This window comes from Oryctolagus cuniculus, chromosome 12 (assembly GCF_051225735.1).
Source record: "Oryctolagus cuniculus isolate XC-2025 breed Fujian yellow rabbit chromosome 12, ASM5122573v1, whole genome shotgun sequence".
NCBI lineage: Eukaryota > Metazoa > Chordata > Mammalia > Lagomorpha > Leporidae > Oryctolagus > Oryctolagus cuniculus.
In genome coordinates, this window is record NC_142878.1 from 109964439 (window position 1) to 109987513 (window position 23075).

Here is a 23075-nt window from a genome sequence, read left to right on the forward strand (position 1 = left end):
TTCCTTTGCCATTGGTTCACCCTCCAATGGCCGCCGAGGGCAGTGTGCTGCAGCCGGCGCTCCGCGCTGATCTGATGGCAGGAGCCAGGTGCTTCTCCTGGTCTCTCATGCGGGTGCAGGGCCCAAGCACCTGGGCCATCCTCCACTGCACTCCCTGGCCACAGCAGAGAGCTGGCCTGGAAGAGGAGCAACCGGGACAGAATCCGGCGCCCCGACCGGGACTAGAACCTGGTGTTCCAGCGCCGGCAAGGCGGAGAATTAGCCTAGTGAGCCGCGGCGCCAGCCGTGATATTTTTCAGTATCTAAAGCAGCGTTCAGGGCCGGCGCCGTGGCTCAGTAGGCTACTGAAGTAGGACAATGGCTCTCTCAGTCTGTCTGAGCCGCCTAGCAAGGCCACAGAAATGTTCTTCCCTTTTCTGACCATTGCTCTGCAGGCCAGCGTTTCCCCTCCTGGTCTCAGGTTCAGTGTCAGCGACAGACAGAACCCACGCAAGGAGCAGATCTTCCATGTTCTCACATCTAGGGATTCTGGACACCACGGAGTCTGAAGACCCCGGACTCGCTCTGAAACAAACCGTCCCGGGAGGCAGCAGCAGGGAGGAGGAGCACACAGGCACGCGAGGCGGGGCTGCCTGCACCTGGAGCTGGGCCAGTGACTTCCCCGCACCAGGTGGCCTTCCCTGGCTGAGGCTCCTTCAGGCCTCCCCAGCCCTGGGTCCAGGCGGCCCCTCCCGAGCCTGCAGGACCCACACGGGCTGGGTGGGTGGGTGACACAGGGGACCTGGGGCCCACACGCAGGCCCCTGCAGCCTAATGCAAGGGTTCTGCTCGGACAGCACCATTCAGATGGCCGCTCCTGCCCCCCAGAAAGTGCTCCCCCCGTCCGTGTGTTCCCAGAGGGGATCCCACGGACCCCGGCGCAGGGCCACGCCACACCGTGAGGCTCTCCTGCGCAGTGCTGTGCCCTCACTCACCTTGCTGGGACAGTAACGGTGTGCTTGGCAACGCGGGATCATAGGTGGGGGGCCCCGGCGGCGGGACTGCCGGCACCGCGAAGCTCTTCAGCGGGTGGGAAGGGCGGACGTGGGCCGTGGGAAGACCCTGGCCCGAATCCTCCTCTTGGGAGCTGGCCAAGTAGGAGGAGCTGGTAGCACCTTCCGGGTCCTGGTGGTCGGCACAGCACGTCTGGGACGAGGAGGCTGGCATGGTGTCGGTGCTGGGTGTGTTGCGCACGGACTCTGCGGCAGGAGGGGCCCAACGTCAGCGTTCTCCACGACACACGGAGGCGGGGCTGGCTACCACTAGGGGTCCCCCAGCCAGCTCAGTAAGCACCGGGCACGTGAGCTGGCACCATGGCCAGGGCTAAGAACGGACCAATCTCACGGGTCCAGTTCTGTCCTAACCTGGCTGCTCCTATGTTCTCACCTGCATAGCTAAGGGGTCACACCTCACTGATTTTGAGAAAAGATCCTCAGACTACTGTCTGTTAAGGTATGAATACGCATACAAGATGAAAATTCTCACTCAGAGACTGGCCCTTTCATGGACACCGATGTGTGGTCACTGGGGGGCTGGGGGTGACTGGAGCTGGCCCTGCCAGCAAGGCCTGGCACTGACTGCCACACAGTTCAGCGCTACAGGCCCTGCGTGTCTGCTGGGGACAGTGTGGCCGTCCCAGAGCAGAGGGTGCCAGTGAGAACCCGACAGGCGACAGCGCAGCGTCTGCTCAGAGCAGTAAGCTCAGGTCAGAGGTAGGGCGCTGTGGCCCAGAGAAATAAACGGGCAGATGAATCCAACGGAGAGAGATTCAGGAAGGACATGCCTCAGATTACGAGGAGGGGCCAGAGTGGTCGGAGGCGGACAGTGGGGGCAGGAAAAGCCCCGGCTTTGGAGCTGGACAGACCTGGCTCCAATGCGGGCAAGCTAGCGAGTGGATCTGGCAAAGGGACTGAGTCTTTGAGATGGTTTCTTCATCTACAAAACAGACCGACCCCTTAGTCTCCTGAGGACTCTGCGAGCTGTGTGCAGAGGGCAGCGTGCGGCTGCCACGGCACGACTGACCCAGCTCTCCGGAGGGCACACACGCCTCCTCCACGCTTTACCGCCTCAGCCCCTGCAGTCCCCAGGGCAACAAAGCAGGCGCTGGGAGGGCAAGCAGCCGGCCCACCACGTGGAACCAGCCGGCAGAACTCCCACGCCCAGCTACGCTGCCCGCCATGCTCAACGCCGCCCGGGACGTGTGGGCAGATGGCTCTCCAGCGAGGAGGCATCGGCTGGTGCTCAGGCCTCAGCCTTAGGAAGCGGCACACGAGGCGTCTGCAGGAGACGGCCTCCTGCCCCACCTCCACGGCTGAGGGGACTGCCATGCTGGCCGTAGCCACCTCCTTTGCTGGAGGCTCTGTCCCTGGGATGAGGCCTCCCCTCCTTCCCAAGTGTGCCTGGCTCTGCCAGGGACTCCACTTCCCAGCCCTCAACATGGCTGGGGATCTGCTGGTCCCGGAGTGATCCTGGGCCAGCGGGCAAGGAGGTCGGCTCCCGCCCTGATCGCTCGGCCTGCGCTGGCAGGAATGCTAAGTCAGCGCTGGGCAGGGCCTACCTGGCCTGCCTCACGGGCCCTCACCTTGAGCATAAACACCTGAGGGCCGCAGAGATGGTGGGACAAGGGAAGGAAGGCGGAAGGGGCTGCTGTCACCAGTCAGAGCCCAGGCCAGCTGCATGGGGCGGGGCTGCGGGTGGAGCAGCTCCCCAGGGCACCAGGCAGGCAGCATTCTCTGGGAGGGAGCTCCTTACGCTGGCCACCACTGGCCTACTTCCAGAAACACGAGCTCCACTGGCCAGCTCCTACGCAGGGGAAGCGCTCTTCCTAGGCGGACGCCCCTAGAGCAGGGACTGCCCTGACAGGCTGAGTCCACGGCTGTGGCCTCTCCCGGAGCTCCAGCTCGCGGAGGCTGGGGAACCCAGCAGCAGGAACTTGGGTCCTTCCAGACCTCGGCCTGCGTTCTGAGGCCTTCAGTGAGTCCAGGTCTGAAATTCCACTTTTTATCTCCTCCAGTCATTTTTTTTTTAAAGATTTACTTTATTTATTTGAAAGGCAGAGGTAGAGTTAGAGTAGAAGAGAGAGAGTGGGAGAGAGAGAGTGGGAGAGAGTGAGTGGGGGAGAGAGAATGGGGCAGAGAGAGAGAGAGAGAGAGAGAGAGAATCTTTCACCCACTGGTTCACTCCCCACATGGCCACAACAGCTGGGGCAGGCCAGGCCAAAGCCAAGAGCCACAAGCTCCATCCGGGTCTCCCATGTGGGTGCGAGGGCCCAGGCACTCTGGCCGTCCTCCACTGCTTTCGCAGGCACGTCACCAGGGAGCTGCACTGGAACTGGAGCAGCTGTGACGCACACCGGCACCCACACGGGAAGCTGGTGCTGTGCCACGGCAGCGGTCCCAAAGCAGCCGTGTGTTTATACTGCAAACCGTTAGCTTCTCCCTCCTCCGCTCTCTGCCTAGCTCCACACAGAGCGGGATTTTACTAACACCAGCCTGTGTGGGTGAGGGCTTGGTGGGAAATGGGCTTCTCCCAGCCCAGCACTGCAGAGCAAGGAGGGCCTGCTCCGCTCAGGAGAGCCTGCCACTGGCCGGAGCAGCCCCTATCCTAGTTTGTGGGGCTCCTTGGCCTTAAAACTGGAGAAACAAGGGCGGACGCTGTGGTGCAGCAGGCTGAGTCCCCTCCTTGGGGCTCCTGCATCCCGTGTCTGACTGCGGGTTCAAGTCCCGGCTACTCCACTTTGCATCTAGTTTCCTGCTAATGCATCTGGGAGAGAATAGATGATGGCCAACTACTCAGGCCCCGGCACCCACGTGGGAGACCCAGAGGGAGTTCTTGGCTCCCCTAGTCCTGGTTTTTGCATGCATCTGGGAAGCGAACCAAGGGATGAAAAATTTCTCTTGGGGCTGGCGCTGTGGCGTAGCAGGTGAGGCCGCAGCCTGCAGTGCCAGCATCCCATATGGGTTTGGGTCCCAGCTGCTCCACTTCCGATCCAGCTCTCTGCTGTGGCCTGGGAAAGTGGTAGATGGGTTGGCTCCTGTCTTTAGATCAGCACAGCTCCAGCCACTGTGGCCAACTGGGGAGTGAACCAGTGGATGGAGGACCTGTCTCTCTCTCTCTGCCTCTGCTCTCTCTATGTAACTCTGACTTTCAAACAAAACAAAACAATTCTTTAAAAAAAAAAAAAAGGCTCTCTTTCCTTCTTTGTCACTCTGTCTTTTAAATAAACAAACCTTAAAAAAAAAAAAAAACCAGATGAACAGATTGGGCAGAACACCTAAGAGCAGATCTGGGAGGTAGCCGCTGGTGCTGTGTTCTGAGACCATGGGCAGGGTGGGGCGGGGGACAGACTGTCCCTCCTGCTGCTGGCGGAAGGGTCCCTCCTGGGTGCATCACTTCCCTAGAGGAGGCCCCAAGCCCAGACCCGGGGGGAGGTCGTGCGAATGCCTGATTCAGACCTGAGTTCCAGCAGGTGAGGGCTTGGGAAGCAGAGGACGCTGGGAGTGGAGGCAGCGTCACAGCCTGGGACACCTGTAACTCCGAGCGCCGAGTTGAGTCCCCGCTACTCTACTTCCCATCTACTTCCCACCCAGCTGATCTAGCCCATGTGGCAGCAGGTAACGCTCAAGTACTTGAGCCCCTGCCACCCCCGCTGGAGACTGGACGGAGTTCCTGGCTCCTGGCTTTGGCCTGGCCTAGCACTGGCTGCTGCTGGCATCTGAGGAGCACACCAGCAGATGGAAGATATCTGTCTCCCTGCCTTTCAAGTAGATGAAAAATAAACATTTACAAACGCCCAAACATTTAAGTGAGGGGATGTGACCAATCCTTCAGCATGACGATTTGAGCGTCTTTTAAAACGGAACTGACTTGAGATTCCCTCACTTTCCGGAACCCCCAAACCTAGCTCTACAGTGACAGAGTAACTGGCAGCAGGTGGTTTCCAGTGACAGAGAAACAGAACGGCACAGTGTGAACTGATTGCAATCATGTGGGTCAAGCGTATTCGCTGCGTTCGCCCCTTACCTTCCTCTTCCCCTCACACTGCCTGGCAAGGCTGCTTCTCCGCATAAGCGAACAGGGCCTGAGTGCCTGCGTCCTCTTTAACTGCAACCTCCTATCTGTGCACGCCCTCCAGGTTTGCCGCACAGGGTCACTGCGGCCTCACTCCCTGACACTCCTGCCGTGCTCCACGGCAGGTGTCCTGTGCCCGGGGGCATCCTAGTGACCCTCCCACTGCCAGGGTGACTGCAGGGCTGAGGTCGCCGCTGGTGCCTGGAGATCACCCGGGAGAGTTTTCCTTTCGTGTTAGGGGATCATGAAGAAATAGATGTTAGAAACAAAGCGGCTGAACTGAGAGGCAAGCTTCGGAACACGAGGTGCTGAGGGCGTCAGTGACTGCTGCCCGGCCAGCAGGGCACCTGCACCGAGCACTCAGAACTCAGGGAGGAAGACGGGGCGGATCTCCCGACACACACCTGAGCGAGTCACACACAAATGCATGACACGCCAGTCACACTGAGAAAAGTTCCGGACCCCTCTTCTCAGGAGGGCAGGCCCTTCCCACGAGCACCTGCCGACTCCTGCGGAAGGTTCTCCACCTGGCTCGACCCTCAGCTCTCACCTGTGGAATTGGCCCTGTCTGAAAGGGACATGGATGTGGCCACGGGCCATGGGCTGCCTGGGTGGTGGAGGTGGCTGCGGGCTGCGGAAGCGAGGCTGCTGGAGTGGAAATGATGGTGAGGGTTATCGAGGGAATGGATGGGATGAGCACTAATCACGGCTGTGAATGAACACAAGACAGAGAGAGGCTTAACACACTGCACCGACACACACAGTTCAGCTTCAGAACAAAGCCACCCACCCTCCCACCCAGCCCCCCACACCACGGCTTTCTGCGGTCTGGACACGCAGCCACCCATTACACACGGGCTTCCCAGAATGAGCACCACTCTGTGCACGTGTCCATACACGTGGAAAAAAAAAGTCAGAGGGCCACGGGCAAATGCTGACGCTAACAGTGGTTGTTCCGTTGGAGGGACAATCAGGATCAGAAGAGTATTTTCTTCTGGCCTACCTGTATTTGCGATTCTTACATTACAAACACAGATTACCCGAGTTATTAAGAACAGCTGCTTGAATATGTCACAAATAATGGCTTCGGATTCTATTATTTTTTGTCCCGCTAAAGCGATAGAAATCCGTCTCCCCCAGCATGAGCCTGGAGTACATGACTCCTGATCCATTCTGGTTTTGTTTTTTTTAATTTGCTGAAAGTCATGCTATGGGTTTCACACCACATAAACGAGTAGCTCTTTGACCGGATTTCGTATCTCAAAAGGGAAGGCAAATGAAATGTAACTACGTGGTCCAACCTGGTACTAAAAGTGTGAACGCCAGGACTGTGGCAGTCTCACTGCTCCCAGCCTGGGTCTGAGGCACACCCACCTGCATTCTAAAATCACGTCAGGGGCAGGTGTGTGGACAGCAGTGGGGTCACCACTGGGGACACCCCCGCCCCATGCTGGAGAGCCTAGGGTCAAGGCCTGGCTCCACTCTCCTCTAGGGTCAAGGCCTGGCTCCACTCTCCTGCCCAGCTTCCTGCTGATATGCACCCTGGGAGGGAGCAGGTGATGGCTCAAGCAGTCGGGCCCTCGCCTCGTGGGAGACCCAGATGGCGTTCTCGACTCCTGGCTCCAGCCTGGCCCAACACCGGCTGTTCCAGACGTTTGGGCAGTGAACCAGTGAATGGGAGATCTCTTCCACTCAAAATAAATGAACAAATAAATACAATTTATATGATGACAAAATGGTATCTTTACTAACTTTTTCTTTCCTTACCATGTACTGGCTAAGGACTCCATCTAGTGCATTTAGCTAAATACAGACTTTCATACAGAGACTCCATGTGACTTTTGGGGAACACGGAACACCTCTTTCACGAGGGTCCATTGTCTACCCCAGAGAAGGAAACAAAGTCAGAAGCCCGGAGTTTGGGAGCAGCTGTGGACACGAAGGTTTAAACTCCCAGACAGGCACACAGGCCGGGCGCACGCCAGGAACGGGAGACGTCTCTTTAAGCAAGGGAGCCTCCTGAACGCCTCTGTCTGCAGGGACAGTCGGCGCCCTGCGTGGAGCAAGTCCCAGCCCTGAGCTGTCCTGGCCACACACAAGCAGGCAGGTGGCACGGCTGAGCTAGGGCCTGCCCCTCCTCTGCCCAGGGCCCACGGCTCTCAGGAGGTCCCTGGCCGGCAAGAAGTCTTTCTGAATAGTTAAAAAGAAATGAAAACAACATCAGTGTGGCCCCCTGGAACACAGGCGGCAACAAGAGCTGCTAGCTCTGAGCAGGCCCTTTGAGCCGGGCCGTCTTGGACGGTGGGTGCCCGGCTCCGGTCTCATGCCAGGACCCAGAACGCAGGAGACCCCAGCGTTCTGAAAAAGGCCCGTAGCCACGTGGGTGTTGGAAAGGAAGTCTCCAAACCTAAAGGGTGCAAGCGTGCACTCCGGGCACCGGGGCTCAGGTTCTGAATCACGAGACTTCACCGAGCACCCACCCTGCTGTCGAGCTGTGGCGTAACGTCACTACTCACGAGCTGTGCTTCCCCGGCACCAAAAATCAAGGAGCTCAACTAGAACAACTGACCTTCTGTCCTTAATGCATCTCTATAGAAGAGGGAGTCAAACTTTACAAGTTTAAAAACAAGCCAATTTAGGCAGGAACTCAAGTTTCAAAAAACAAAACAAAACAAAAACGCAAGCAGTCAAGCTAGCATTCTATTACAAACGCCCTGGATGGGTTCATTTCCTTGCGCATTTGTGGCTTTCAAGCTGGTTGCCCCCGCCCACACCTCCCCGTACAAGAGGGAAACAGTAGTTTCTCCCCACGGGGCTGTCGGCCAAGGCCTTTCTCTCCTCACAGACCCCACACGTAAGTAAGCCACTCTGTGAGAAACCACCTACTACTGAACAGGGCCTAACTCTGCATGCCAAGCTTTATAACCAGGCGCCTTCTGTGTGGTGGGATTAGCTTCCGTGTTGTGTCTGTGTTGTGTGTGTGTGTGGGGACGGCTTACATGGTGTGTGTGTGTGTGTGTGTGTGTGTGTGGCGGGAGCAGCTGATGTGCTGTGTGTCGGGGAGTGGCGGCATGGGAGACATCTGCATGCTGGGGGGCTCCCCTCAAGGGGCGCAAGAGGGCTTTCCCAAGTGTGGGGTGCCCGGGCACCCTCCCCATGTGAGGGACACCTGTGGCCATCTAAACTTCTCTTTCGCCGACAGAGACGCCGCACAAGTCTGAGTGCGTCTCTGGGAAGCAGGAACAGGGATGAGCACTCAGTAGTTCAGGGAGAAGAAAAAAAAAAAAAAAAAAAAAAGAACTGGTTTGTCCCCGGGTTTTTGGTTTCCAGCCATGATATGGAACTCATTTTGACTTCTGGCTGGTGTCAGAGGGAGCTCAGTGACTCTGACGCTTATTAGCACAAGGCCGGCACAGGCTGCTCCGAGAGCCTCGTGCTGCAGTGCGCACGCACCTGCACACCTGTGACACCTGGCCGCCTCGGCCCCTCTGGCAGGGGTGCTGTGCCCCAGGCCAGACTGCGGAAATGGGTTTTTCGCTTATCTGCCATGATGTGCAAACACTGGTCAAGAGTACCACGGCAAAGCATGGCAACTGCCTGCTGCTCCTCCTTCCGGGGCCACAGCCCTGCCAGGCCCATGTCTTGTGCTGGGACCCAGTGGGGTCACAGGGACCCCTCACAGCGGCTCCCCAGTGACGGGAAGACAGCACATGGGCCGGGGGAAGCTTCTACTTACGCTGGGGCGGCTGGGAGTCAAACGGCATCATCATTTTTGGTCTCATGCTCCGCCTTCCAGCCAGTGTAGACATGCTGTCCTCTGACTCGTGCCCTAGACATCGAACACAGAGGTCAGCCACAGTGTGTGCCCTGGGCCGCTCAGCAGCTCAGCGGCAACCTCTCTTGGGGGGCTCAGGGCCCACAAACGCCGCGGCTGAGACGAGGATATTCCGCCTCCTAGAAATCCCACTGAGAGCACGGGTGACTACCGCCGCCCACGCCACGCGTCGGTGCACCGTCTGTGAGCGGGGGCGTCCCAACGAGCACTCTTGGCAACACACGACAGAAGCCCAGCCGTCGAACGCTGAGGGGAGGCCTAGTGAGAGACCCAGCGGTCCCTCCTACAGCGCTGACCCATTTCTCTACAGCTTCCTTCCCTGTGGAGGAGTCACGGGCATGTGGGGAGGCGTGCCCCGGGCAGGCTACCTCGGTAGGAATTCCGCCTCTGGTGGGTGCTGCCGTCCGAGGACGTGCCCGCCGGCGTGGTGTCCTGCGAGTGCCGAGGAATCGGCGTGTCCGTCATGATGGGGTTGGGGTCTGGAGACTTGGCGATGGGCTTCAGCTCCAGCCTTTCGTGGTGGATCCACAGGTCCGGGGGCTTCACGTCCTTGGCGTTCCCTTTGTACTTGTGGGAGCCGTTCACGGATTTGCAGGCAGCGCGTTTCCTAGGCACGGAGGGAAGAGATCGCCATTATTTTCTGAACGTATTTGTCAGGAAGGATCGGCGGAGTACGGGTGCCTCTCTGCAAGGTGCTCAAACACAGGCAGAAATGAAAAACCAGTACCAAGACCAAAACCAAAAACCAGCGGCAAGAAACTCACTTCTGGGACGAGCACCCACAGCCCCCCCACCCCAGTGTCTGGGAAGGGCACCCACAGCCCCTCCCCCCACCCCAGTGTCTGGGAAGGGCACCCACAGCCCCCCCACCCCAGTGTCTGGGAAGGGCACCCACAGCCCCTCCCTCCACCCCAGTGTCTGGGAAGGGCACCCACAGCCCCTCCCCCCACCCCAGTGTCTGGGAGAGCACCCACAGCCCCTCCCTCCACCCCAGTGTCTGGGAAGGGCACCCACAGCTCCCTCCCTCCACCCCAGTGTCTGGGAAGGGCACCCACAGCCCCCTCCACCCCAGTGTCTGGGAAGGGCACCCACAGCCCCTCCCTCCACCCCAGTGTCTGGGAAGGGCACCCACAGCTCCCTCCCTCCACCCCAGTGTCTGGGAAGGGCACCCACAGCCCCTCCCCCCCAGTGTCTGGGAAGAGCACCCACAGCTCCCTCCCTCCACCCCAGTGTCTGGGAAGGGCACCCACAGCCCCTCCCCCCACCCCAGTGTCTGGGAGAGCACCCACAGCTCCCTCCCTCCACCCCAGTGTCTGGGAAGGGCACCCACAGCCCCTCCCCCCACCCCAGTGTCTGGGAAGGGCACCCACAGCTCCCTCCCCCCACCCCAGTGTCTGGGAGAGCACCCACAGCCCCTCCCTCCACCCCAGTGTCTGGGAAGGGCACCCACAGCTCCCTCCACCCCAGTGTCTGGGAAGGGCACCCACAGCCCCTCCCCCCACCCCAGTGTCTGGGACGAGCACCCACAGCCCCCTCCACCCCAGTGTCTGGGAAGGGCACCCACAGCCCCTCCCCCCACCCCAGTGTCTGGGACGAGCACCCACAGCCCCTCCCTCCACCCCAGTGTCTGGGAAGGGCACCCACAGCTCCCTCCACCCCCGTGTCTGGGAAGGGCACCTACAGCTCCTCCCCCCACCCCAGTTGTCTGGGAAGGGCACCCACAGCTCCTCCCCCCACCCCAGTGTCTGGGAAGAGCACCCACAGCTCCCTCCCTCCACCCCAGTGTCTGGGAAGGGCACCCACAGCCCCTCCCCCCACCCCAGTGTCTGGGAAGGGCACCCACAGCCCCTCCCCCCACCCCAGTGTCTGGGAAGGGCACCCACAGCTCCCTCCCTCCACCCCAGTGTCTGGGAAGGGCACCCACAGCCCCTCCCCCCACCCCAGTGTCTGGGAAGGGCACCCATAGCTCCCTCCCTCCACCCCAGTGTCTGGGAAGGGCACCCACAGCCCCTCCCTCCACCCCAGTGTCTGGGAGAGCACCCACAGCTCCTCCCCCCACCCCAGTGTCTGGGAAGGGCACCCACAGCCCCCTCCACCCCAGTGTCTGGGAAGGGCACCCACAGCCCCTCCCCCCACCCCAGTGTCTGGGAAGGGCACCCACAGCCCCTCCCCCCACCCCAGTGTCTGGGAAGGGCACCCACAGCCCCTCCCCCCACCCCAGTGTCTGGGAAGGGCACCCACAGCCCCTCCCCCCACCCCAGTGTCTGGGAAGGGCACCCACAGCCCCTCCCCCCACCCCAGTGTCTGGGAAGGGCACCCACAGCCCCTCCCTCCACCCCAGTGTCTGGGAAGAGCACCCACAGCCCCCTCCACCCCAGTGTCTGGGAAGGGCACCCACAGCCCCTCCCCCCACCCCAGTGTCTGGGAAGGGCACCCACAGCCCCTCCCTCCACCCCAGTGTCTGGGAAGGGCACCCACAGCCCCTCCCTCCACCCCAGTGTCTGGGAAGGGCACCCACAGCCCCTCCCCCCACCCCAGTGTCTGGGAAGGGCACCCACAGCCCCTCCCCCCACCCCAGTGTCTGGGAAGGGCACCCACAGCCCCCTCCACCCCAGTGTCTGGGAAGGGCACCCACAGCCCCTCCCTCCACCCCAGTGTCTGGGAAGGGCACCCACAGCCCCTCCCTCCACCCCAGTGTCTGGGAAGGGCACCCACAGCCCCTCCCCCCACCCCAGTGTCTGGGAAGGGCACCCACAGCTCCCTCCCTCCACCCCAGTGTCTGGGAAGGGCACCCACAGCCCCTCCCCCCACCCCAGTGTCTGGGAAGGGCACCCACAGCCCCTCCCTCCACCCCAGTGTCTGGGAAGAGCACCCACAGCCCCCTCCACCCCAGTGTCTGGGAAGGGCACCCACAGCCCCTCCCCCCACCCCAGTGTCTGGGAAGGGCACCCACAGCCCCTCCCCCCACCCCAGTGTCTGGGAAGGGCACCCACAGCCCCTCCCTCCACCCCAGTGTCTGGGAAGGGCACCCACAGCCCCTCCCTCCACCCCAGTGTCTGGGAAGGGCACCCACAGCCCCTCCCCCCACCCCAGTGTCTGGGAAGGGCACCCACAGCCCCTCCCCCCACCCCAGTGTCTGGGAAGGGCACCCACAGCCCCCTCCACCCCAGTGTCTGGGAAGGGCACCCACAGCCCCTCCCCCCACCCCAGTGTCTGGGAAGGGCACCCACAGCCCCTCCCCCCACCCCAGTGTCTGGGAAGGGCACCCACAGCCCCCTCCACCCCAGTGTCTGGGAAGGGCACCCACAGCCCCTCCCTCCACCCCAGTGTCTGGGAAGGGCACCCACAGCTCCCTCCACCCCAGTGTCTGGGAAGGGCACCCACAGCCCCCTCCACCCCAGTGTCTGGGACGAGCACCCACAGCCCCCCCACCCCAGTGTCTGGGAAGGGCACCCACAGCTCCTCCCTCCACCCCAGTGTCTGGGAAGGGCACCCACAGCTCCCTCCCTCCACCCCAGTGTCTGGGAAGGGCACCCACAGCTCCCTCCCTCCACCCCAGTGTCTGGGAAGGGCACCCACAGCCCCTCCCTCCACCCCAGTGTCTGGGAAGGGCACCCACAGCCCCTCCCTCCACCCCAGTGTCTGGGAAGGGCACCCACAGCTCCCTCCCTCCACCCCAGTGTCTGGGAAGGGCACCCACAGCCCCTCCCCCCACCCCAGTGTCTGGGAGAGCACCCACAGCCCCTCCCTCCACCCCAGTGTCTGGGAAGGGCACCCACAGCCCCTCCCCCCACCCCAGTGTCTGGGAGAGCACCCACAGCCCCCTCCACCCCAGTGTCTGGGAAGGGCACCCACAGCCCCTCCCTCCACCCCAGTGTCTGGGAAGGGCACCCACAGCCCCTCCCTCCACCCCAGTGTCTGGGAAGGGCACCCACAGCTCCCTCCCTCCACCCCAGTGTCTGGGAAGGGCACCCACAGCCCCTCCCCCCACCCCAGTGTCTGGGAGAGCACCCACAGCCCCTCCCTCCACCCCAGTGTCTGGGAAGGGCACCCACAGCTCCCTCCACCCCAGTGTCTGGGAAGGGCACCCACAGCCCCTCCACCCCAGTGTCTGGGAAGGGCACCCACAGCCCCTCCCTCCACCCCAGTGTCTGGGACGAGCACCCACAGCCCCTCCCCCCACCCCAGTGTCTGGGAAGGGCACCCACAGCCCCTCCCCCCACCCCAGTGTCTGGGAAGGGCACCCACAGCCCCTCCCCCCACCCCAGTGTCTGGGAAGGGCACCCACAGCTCCCTCCACCCCAGTGTCTGGGAAGGGCACCCACAGCTCCCTCCACCCCAGTGTCTGGGAAGGGCACCCACAGCTCCCTCCACCCCAGTGTCTGGGAAGGGCACCCACAGCCCCTCCACCCCAGTGTCTGGGACGAGCACCCGTAGCCCCTCCCTCCACCCCAGTGTCTGGGAAGGGCACCCACAGTCCCTCCACCCCAGTGTCTGGGAAGGGCACCCACAGCCCCTCCCTCCACCCCAGTGTCTGGGACGAGCACCCGTAGCCCCCTCCAGCCCAGTTGAGGAGCCCGCACCAGGGCGTTGCCAAAGCAGCTGTGACTACTTGGCGTGTGAAGAGGCTGACGTCTCCCGTGGAAGGTCCCTTAGCAGTTCCCAGGGAGCAGCAGCACAGCCCCGGAGCAGAGGTGTGTTCTGGGGCTTGAGAAAGAGGACTGACCTCTCTGACCAGACCAGGACCCCAGCTGGGCTGTCAGGGCGTGACGGCAGCACCTGCTTCTCCAGCTGTCGTCTCACCAAGCGTGTTAGGCTACGCAGCCCTTGGTACTTTTGGTGAGGAAGACAGACACTGAATGATTGTTCTAAAACGCTCTGGGGCCAGCGCTGTAGCACAGCGGGTTAAGCCTCTGCCTGCAGTGCTGGCATCACATATGGGCGCTGGTTTGAGTCTGGGCTGCTCTACTTCCAATCCAGCCCCCTGCCAATGCACCTGAGAAAGCAGTGGAAGAAGGTCAAGTGCTTGGGCCCCTGCACCCACGTGGGAGCCCTGGAGGAAGCTCCTGGCTCTTGGCTTCAGCCTGGTCCAACTCTGGCTGTTGCAGCCATCTGGGAATGAACCAGCAGACAGAAGGTTCTCCCTCTCTCTCCATCTCTTTCAAATAAATAAGTAAATCTTTAAAATAAATAAATAAAATGCTCTGACCTTAATGGACACCAGTGTGTTAGGATAACCTCTGAAAAACCAGCCCTAAGGTCGACAGAAATATCTGGGAGAAGCGGGGTATTTAAGCAGAGACAAAAGAAGCCACATATTTTGCACATATCCCAGTGCAAAATCAGCTCACGGCAAAGCCCTGAAACAGCAGCAGTGCAGCATGTCCCCGGGCCTCTGAGCGTGGTGAGAGGTGGGGGCAGTGCAGCATGTCCCCGGGCCTCTGAGCGTGGTGAGAGGTGGGCGCAGTGCAGGTCCCCGGGACTCTGAGTGTGGTGAGAGGTGGGCGCAGTGCAGGTCCTCGGGCCTCTGAGCGGGGTAAGAGGTGGGCGCAGTGCAGGTCCCCGGGACTCTGAGCGTGGTGAGAGGTGGGGCAGTGCAGGTCCCCGGGACTCTGAGCGTGGTGAGAGGTGGGTGCAGTGCAGGTCCCCGGGACTCTGAGCGTGGTGAGAGGTGGGTGCAGTGCAGGTCCCCGGGACTCTGAGCGTGGTGAGAGGTGGGGGCAGTGCAGCATGTCCCTGGGACTCTGAGCGTGGTGAGAGGTGGGCGCAGTGCAGGTCCCCGGGACTCTGAGTGTGGTGAGAGGTGGGTGCAGTACAGGTCCCTAGGACTCTGAGCATGGTGAGAGGTGGGGCAGTGCCGGTCCCCAGGACTCTGAGCGTGGTGAGAGGTGGGGGCAGTGCAGGTCCCCGGGACTCTGAGCGTGGTGAGAGGTGGGCGCAGTGCAGGTCCCCGGGACTCTGAGCGTGGTGAGAGGTGGGGGCAGTGCAGGTCCCCGGGACTCTGAGCGTGGTGAGAGGTGGGGGCAGTGCAGGTCCCCGGGACTCTGAGCGTGGTGAGAGGTGGGTGCAGTGCAGGTCCCCGGGACTCTGAGCGTGGTGAGAGGTGGGGGCAGTGCAGGTCCCCGGGACTCTGAGCGTGGTGAGAGGTGGGGGCAGTGCAGGTCCCCGGGACTCTGAGCGTGGTGAGAGGTGGGGGCAGTGCAGGTCCCTGGGACTCTGAGTGTGGTGAGAGGTGGGGGCAGTGCAGGTCCCTGGGACTCTGAGTGTGGTGAGAGGTGGAGGCAGTGCAGGTCCCCGGGACTCTGAGTGTGGTGAGAGGTGGGGGCAGTGCAGGTCCCCGGGACTCTGAGCGTGGTGAGAGGTGGGGGCAGTGCAGGTCCCCGGGACTCTGAGCGTGGTGAGAGGTGGGGCAGTGCAGGTCCCCGGGACTCTGAGTGTGGTGAGAGGTGGGGGCAGTGCAGGTCCCCGGGACTCTGAGCGTGGTGAGAGGTGGGGCAATGCAGGTCCCCGGGCCTCTGAGTGTGGTGAGAGTTGGGGCGCAGTGCAGCAGGTCCCCGGGACTCTGAGCGTGGTGAGAGGGGGGGCAGTGCAGGTCCCCGGGACTCTGAGTGTGGTGAGAGGTGGGGCAATGCAGGTTCCCGGGACTCTGAGCGTGGTGAGAGTTGGGGCGCAGTGCAGCAGGTCCCCGGGACTCTGAGCGTGGTGAGAGGTGGGTACAGTGCAGCAGGTCCCCGGGACTCTGAGTGTGGTGAGGGGGGGGCAGTGCAGCAGGACCCCGGGACTCTGAGTGTGGTGAGGGGGAGGGCAGTGCAGGTCCCCGGGACTCTGAGTGTGGTGAGGGGTGGGGAACAGTGAGCCCCACAGAGGACGCTATGAAATAGTGTGGGGATCGGATCAGGGGCCAGACCACACAGAGCTTTGGAGCAATGTCCAGAGCTGGGACTTCCCTTGTGAGCAATGAGAAGCATGGGAAGCTGCAGGCAGGACAGAGTGGTCAGCTCTGTCCAAAGTGGGCAGCAGGGGCCAGCACTGTGGCAGAGCAGGGTAAGCCGCTGCCGGCAAGCTAGTATCCCATACGGGCACTGCTCCACTTCTGATACAGCTCCCTGCTAGTGTGTCCGGGAAAGCAGCAGCAGATGACCTGAGTGCTTGGGCCCTGGCACCAACATGGGAGACCCAGATGGAGTTCCAGACTTCTGGCTACGGCCTGACCCAGCCCCAGCCAGTGCAGCCATTTGGGAGTGAACCAGTGGATGGAAGGCCTCTCTCTCTCTCTCCCTCTCTCCAACTCTGCCTTTCAAATAAATAAAAAAAAATATATATATACACACATATATATATACACACACACATTAATTTTTTTTTAAACGTGTGTGGTGGGAGAAGAGCCAGCATGCCGTGGTAGTAACTGAGCTGGAACAGACAGGACCTGGGCCGTGGGGACGGAGGAGGAGGCAGAAACAACAGAGCGTGCTCAATCAGTGCATGCAGAATGGGGTGCGGTAGAAGAAAAAGCAGGGTAGGAGATGATGCCAGGGTTCTGGGTTTAAGCCGCTGACACAGGGAAGAATGGGGCAGAGACTAGTCGGACCAGAAACTGTGAATCCTGGTTTTGGATACAGGGAGTCTGAAGTGCCCCTGAAATAGTAAAGAGCCACAGAGGCAGTGCCTGGGTGCACAGCCTGGCACACAGAACGGGGAGGCCGTGGCCAGAGACAGACACACAGGAGGAGCCCTGGGCGAGCAGGGGGTCCCCTGGTGGGGGAGCCCAGGAGAAGAGGGCGAGGCCAGGAAGATGCACATCTGAGGCCGGGGCTGTGCAAGGGAACATGCGGCCTCGGGATCTGAGAGAAGAGAACGCTTCGGAAAGCGGGAGAGGCCGGCTGTGTGCTCACTGTTCAGGGACCCAGGGGAGACTGAAAACGGCCCTCGGCTCCAGCAGGACAGAGGTCAGTGGAGAGCCACCCTGGTGAGCCGGGAAGTGCAGGTTCTAAAGCACGTGTGGGCGGTGAGGCAGGCGACAAGCTGAGTGTCAACAAGGAGTCGGCCCTTTCAATCTGGGAGTCCCACACCTGCGGATCCAACCAACCACGGAGCAACAGTATTAAAAACCAAGATGACGTCTGGGGCAGGCATTCGGCAGTTAAGAGGCCGGTTGGGGTGTCTGCATCACAGATCAGAGCCCTCTGCTTCTGATTCCTGCTTCCTAATGAGCACCCCGGGAGGCAGCAGGTGACGGCTCAAGGACTTGGGTCCCTGCCACCCACACGGGAGACCCTTGCTGAGTTCTGGGTCTGCCTCAACTGTTGCGGGCATTTGGGGAGCGAACCAGCAGATGGGAACACTGTCTCTGCCTTTCAAATGAAATACAGATTTTAAAAACTGTAGCTTTTGGGCCGGCGCCGCAGCTCACTAGGCTAATCCTCCGCCTAGCGGCGCCGGCACACCAGGTTCTAGTCCCGGTTGGGGCGCCGGATTCTGTCCCGGTTGCCCCTCTTCCAGGCCAGCTCTCTGCTGTGGCCAGGGAGTGCAGTGGAGAATGGCCCAGGTGCTTGGGCCCTGCACCCCATGGGAGACCAGGAGAAGCACCTGGCTCCTGGCTCCTGCCATTGGATCAGCGCAGTGCGCCGGCCGCGGCGGCCATTGGAGGGTGAACCAATGGCAAAGGAAGACCTTTCTCTCTGTCTCTCTCTCTCACTGTCCACTCTGCCTGTCAAAAAAAAAAAAAAAAAAAAAAAAGAAAAAAAGTAAAAAAAAACTGTAGCTTTGGGGCCGGCGCTGTGGTGCAGCAGGTTAACACCCTGGCCTGAAGCGCTTGGCATCCCATATGGGTGCTGGTTCGAGACCCGGCTGCTCCACTTCCCATGCAGCTCTCTGCTGTGGCCTGGGAAAAGAGTGGAAGATGGCCCAAGTCCTTGGGCCCCTGCACCCGCATGGGAGACCCGGAGGAAATTCCTTGCTCCTGGCTTCAGAATGGCACAGCTCTGGCCGTTGGGGCCAACTGGGGAGTGAACCATCGGATGGAAGACCTCTCTCTCCACCTCTGCTCTGTGTAACTCTTTCAAATAAAAAAAAAAAACAAAAACAACCCTGTATCTGCGCTGAACATGTACAGGCCTTTTTCTTGTCATTATTCTCTGAACAACACAACTGTTTACAGATGACTTACACCACGTTCAGTGTTACAAGCAGTCTAGGATGGTTAGTGGATACAGGACAATGTGCACGTTCTTTGCAAAAGCTGTCAGGTTGTTGTTGTTGTTGTTGTTGTGTTTTTTTTTTTTTTTTTTTGACAGGCAGAGTGGACAGTGAGAGAGAGAGTCAGAGAGAAAGGTCTTCCTTTGCCGTTGGTTCATCCCACAATGGTTGCTGCAGCCGGCACGCTGCGCCAATCCGAAACCAGGAGCCTGGTGCCTCTCCTGGTCTCCCATGCGGGTGCAGGGCCCAAGCACCTGGGCCATCCTCCACTGCACTCCCGGGCCACAGCAGAGAGCTGGCCTGGAAGAGGGGCAACCGGGACAGAATCCGGCACCCATATGGGATGCCGGCGCTGCAGGCAGTGGATTAGCCAAGTGAGCCACGGTGCTGGCCACAGCTGTCAGTTGAGAGAGCACTGAACACCGGCAGATTTTGGATTCTGTGGGGCCAGGGAGCCATGAAGCCATCCCCTGTGGATTCAAGGGACAACTGGATTCAAGGGATTGTGTGGGTAAGGGGAAGAGGTTCCTTGGCAGAAACACGCAGGAGAGGGCGAGTTGTGATCATCATGGCTCAGATGCAAGAAGTCTGCACACACGTAATGCCGCAGGGCCGCACCAAAGGAGGGGGAGACAGCCACACGGAGAGAGAGTCCCGGCAAGTACAGGCCTCAGGAAGACGGGACAATGAGATCCACAGGGTGAACACAAGAGCTGGCCTCAAGCAGGAGGAAGCACGCTGCCAGGCTGGGGGTGGGTGGCGGAGGAATGGTCACCAGAGTGAGAGGAAAAGCTTTAGTCGAAGGCGAAAGCTTTAGGTGAGGCTAAGTGGTTCTCATCTGGGCAGGGAGAGAGGCCGGGGCTACCCGCTGAGGGGCTCAACTTGCCAAACGCTCTGCTGTGGCTTGCGTACAGAGCCCATGTGAAACATTAAGCGGGCAGAAAGCAATCAGACTATGGGGTTTATGGGGTGATTAGCATTACGGAGTGTCAACAGAGGGGGGTGTTAGCCCAGCGGTTAAGGCGCCCACATTCCACATCAAACTGCTAGGGGCTGGATCCCAGCTCTGGCTCCTGACTCCAGCTTCCTGCTAATGGGAGGCAGCTCCCAGCTTTGGCCCAGACCAACCCCGGTCCACTGAAGGCACTGAGGGAGTGAACCAGGGGAAGAGCACTCTACCTCTCAAAAATCTTCAGGGTAGAAACCCCAGAAAAGGGGGAGACCAGAAGAGGCATGAGCGCTCCCTGTCTCTCCCCTAGGCTATACCCTGTGCTGCCTCGGGACTCTGCCAGCCGGAAGCCACCACTAGATGTGACTGCTCTCTTTCCTCTCCATTGCTCTACCATTCAAATCAATCAATCAATCAATCCACAAAAAGGCAGAAAGGTTTCAATTATCACATAACGCAGAAAGTGACATCAGTCATTACAAGCAGCAGTTAGTCGCTTGCACCTGCCCTGTACACTGGGAATGAATCTATCACTTCTGAACACACGTATCCTTGCCTTGGGCAGATCAAACCTGAATGGATGACAACACCTGAAGCTGTGAATTTTATGGCGCAACATCCTCCTCTTAGGACCTTTCTGGATACTACAACTTGAGTCCTTTTATTGTCCATACTGTGTTTTTGCTATGAGTAACGCAGGAATCTCCTCCTGTGGTACGTCTCACTGTCAACACAGATATAAGCTCTGATCCAGGTCCACATGTCGACATGACAGGTGAGCTGACTGTAATCCAGGGTCAAGGACTCTCTCTCTCACTTAGGAGTCTAAGACATTACACCAAGCACTGGTACAAACTGAACTCCCTTGCTACCTGCTTCAGCAATAAGCCATAAGCCCTGAAACTCCAGGGGAGTTCAGTCATTTGAACTCTCTGGAAAACTGCTATGTTGGTTAATACTAATTTCTTGAATAAGAAATTTTTATGAGCATTAAAACATTTTAATGAACATTAAAATATCCCCACCCCAACATGCAGATATATTAAAATTTTTTAAAATGTACTTATCAAGAGCGAGAGGAAAAGAGACAGACAGAGATCTCAATCTCTACCCACTGGTTCACTCCTCAGATGCTTCCAACAGTAAGGGCTGGGCCAAGGCTAAAGCCAGGCGCTGAGAACTCCATCCAGGTCTCCCAGGTGAGCGGCAGGGACCCAAATACTTCAGTTATCACCTGCTGTCTCCCAGGGTGCGCATTAGCGGGAAGCTAGGACTGGGAACGGAAGGGGATTTGAACCTGGGCTCTCGGTGGTGGGTCACGGAGGTCCCAAGCCGTGCCTTAACCACTAAGCCAAATGCCCCGCACTGCCCCCCCCCCCCCCCATTCTTCAGTTTGGATTGAGAATAAGACGCTTCTGGTCTTCCACCTCTGCTGGCATTTGTGCCGCGACACGGCCTGCGGGGGCGCACACACTCCCGGTGCCTGTCGGGCTCATGGTGGCACAGGCGCCATCTCCAAGGGGCTGGACGGCAGTCACTCTTCTGTCCATACTTCTTCCCTGTTTGGCTCTGAAACTTGGGGATGAGCTAAACGAGCGCCATCCATTACGGCAGGGTGACAGCGGGTTCTGGCAAAGGCCCGGAGGTCAGGGAGGGGAGGGGTTCTGGCCCTGCAATGGCTGCATTCCTCTTGCTGCCTCCTCCTGCCTCCGGCCTCTGATGGCAGCCCCTCCTCTCGGCCCTGCAGGCCTCAGTGTGACAGTGCGGCCCCCAACCACCCCTGCCCCGCTTCCCTACCTCCACCTGTGACTTGGTAAACGGTCCCTTCCGGACGCCATGAAGGAGCAGGGCCCCGTGTGTATGGAAGAGGGGCCACTCTCCGTGTGCTCTGAAGGCACCTGACACCGCTCCGCCCGGGTCCCTGGCGGTCTGCCCCGCGCCACTCCTCACCGCGGCCGCCCGCGTCCTTACTTCTTCTGGTGAGAGGTGGTGCGCCGCGTGCAGAAGACGGCGACGACCACGACCGCCACGATGGTGACGACGCCCACGGAGACGATGAGCACCAGCAGCACGCTGCTGTCCAGCGGGGAGGTGGGGCTCCCGTGAGGGCTGTTGCTGCCTGCACGGGGGAACGCGACACGGTGAGCGTGGAGAACCGAAAGCACTGGTGGCAGTGCCCGCCGTGGCGCACAGCCTCGGCAGACTCCTCACGGGGCCGGGCACGGCGCTGCCACAGTGGGGCTGTCTCCTGCAAGTGCCACAGAGCTGCGCCTGCCCTGCGCGGGAGCTCGGCACACAGCTCTGCCCAGGGGCAGGGCTCGGTGGGCTCCCTGACGGCCAGGAACGGCCGAAGGTTCAGACAGACGTGGACAAAGGTGCCCACGTGACAGAAATGCATCCTGTGATGCACATTTGTAAGTCACCCATTTCCAGCTTTCAAAACCATTTTAAAAATGTACATTCAGCAAAACCCGTTTTTCCCCACCACACAGGTGTCTGAGATTATATGAACAAAATCACTTGAGAAATGCAGTCTGCGCTCATGAATACACATGCAGCGGTAACTTGCTCATTCAGCTGAGGGGAAGAGGAGGCCTGAGCACACACACTAACCCGGCAGGCACGTGCTGGGTGGCCACGCGGTGCCAGCCACTGCTCTAGGGGCTACAGGTGCAGTGGTGAACGGCAAAGATGTGGCCCATCAGGGAAGGGCTGTGGTGCAGAGGGTCCGTGTGGCTGACTTAGACTGAGGGGGCAGCAGAAGCTTCCCGGAGGAGCTGGCGTCTGAGCTGAGCTACTGATGACAAAAGGGCCTGGAGGGAGGGACAGCTCATGGAAGGCCCCGTGGGGCTGAGCCCTGGGGTGGGGTCAGGCCCAGGGCAGGGTGGGCACTGTGCGTCTCAGGCAGTAGCAGTTCTCACACAACTGCCCTGGACTCTGACAGCAGAGCCAGACAAAAGCTTCCCCTGCGGCTGTCAAGGGGAGCGACAGCTCTCCTGCAGGGCCGTCGTGGCCAGCTTCCCTTGCACCTGCCCGCAGCCACTCCTGCCGGGCTTCACACGCTCGCCCCCGCTCCTTCTCCTTCTTTGCACAGGTGCTCTGTTCCCGACAGGCTGCCTCTACTCTGCCTTCCCGTCCCTGGGCCGGGTGGCCCTGGGGGCGGGCTTCGGACACGCTGTACTGCTTCTGGGACCGTCCAGCCCGCTCTGACACTCGGCGGCCTTCAGTGCGTCAAGATCCGTGTGAGCTGCCACCTCTTCTGGGAGGTGGGTCTGCTCCCCCTCCTGCTCCTGCAGCCTGTCTCAGGGAACCTGAACCTTTGAAGACACGCACGTGAGAAAGGAAAGGGAAAGAATGCTTCCTTCGGTCACAGCCTCACTGAGCACGACGCTGTGGCCAGCACATGCCTGGACGTGCACAGAAAGGAGAAGTTGTAAACCAAGGCCCAGAACCAGGGCACACCAACTCCTTCCAGCGCGTGCAGGTCTGGCTTTCTCTAGAACACACGGATTTCCCTGGAGGCTGGGCAGCACAGCACGGCTCCTACTTCCAGACGGCGGGCATGAGAGCCCCACTGCCCACTGGTGGCCCGCGAGTCTCCAGGAGTGACCCTTCCTCTCCCGCGTGCCTCTGAAGGAGGTGAAGACACAGGAAGGGCTCCTGTGGACACCTGGCCACTCCCCAGGTCTCGTGGAGAAACCTGTGCGTCTCGGGCTGCCCGCGTGCTCGGCAGTCAGGAGAGCCTGGGTTCTGGGCCCAGGACTGCCCGCGTGGGCAGCCCCAGGCACGCACCTTTTCCACCAGGTCTGTTCACGTACTGCGGAAGTAACAGCTTCTGTTCTCCCTGCTTTGTGGTGACGGGAGCATCAAACGCAACTTCACATGCAAAATAACACAACTGATGCCGTCTGTAGAGAAGGAGGGGTCCTCACTAACTGAAAGGCCCTGGCTCTTAGGACGGCCTTGACAGTGGGACTTTCTAGAA

General features: G+C 60.3%; 1 protein-coding gene across 2 annotated transcripts in view; it reads right to left on the bottom strand.

Moving 5' to 3' along the window:
* Positions 1-23075, bottom strand: part of NEO1 (neogenin 1) — a 222686-nt gene that overhangs the window by 3854 nt on the left and 195757 nt on the right. For both annotated transcript variants that reach the window (XM_070054696.2, XM_070054697.2), the window contains exons 22-26: positions 21062-21209; positions 9312-9550; positions 8845-8937; positions 5659-5817; positions 974-1237 (exon numbers count right to left, since the gene is read on the bottom strand). In XM_070054696.2, coding sequence (XP_069910797.2) covers positions 974-1237; positions 5659-5817; positions 8845-8937; positions 9312-9550; positions 21062-21209 — 903 coding nt within the window. The remainder of the gene's footprint in view (positions 1-973; positions 1238-5658; positions 5818-8844; positions 8938-9311; positions 9551-21061; positions 21210-23075) is intronic.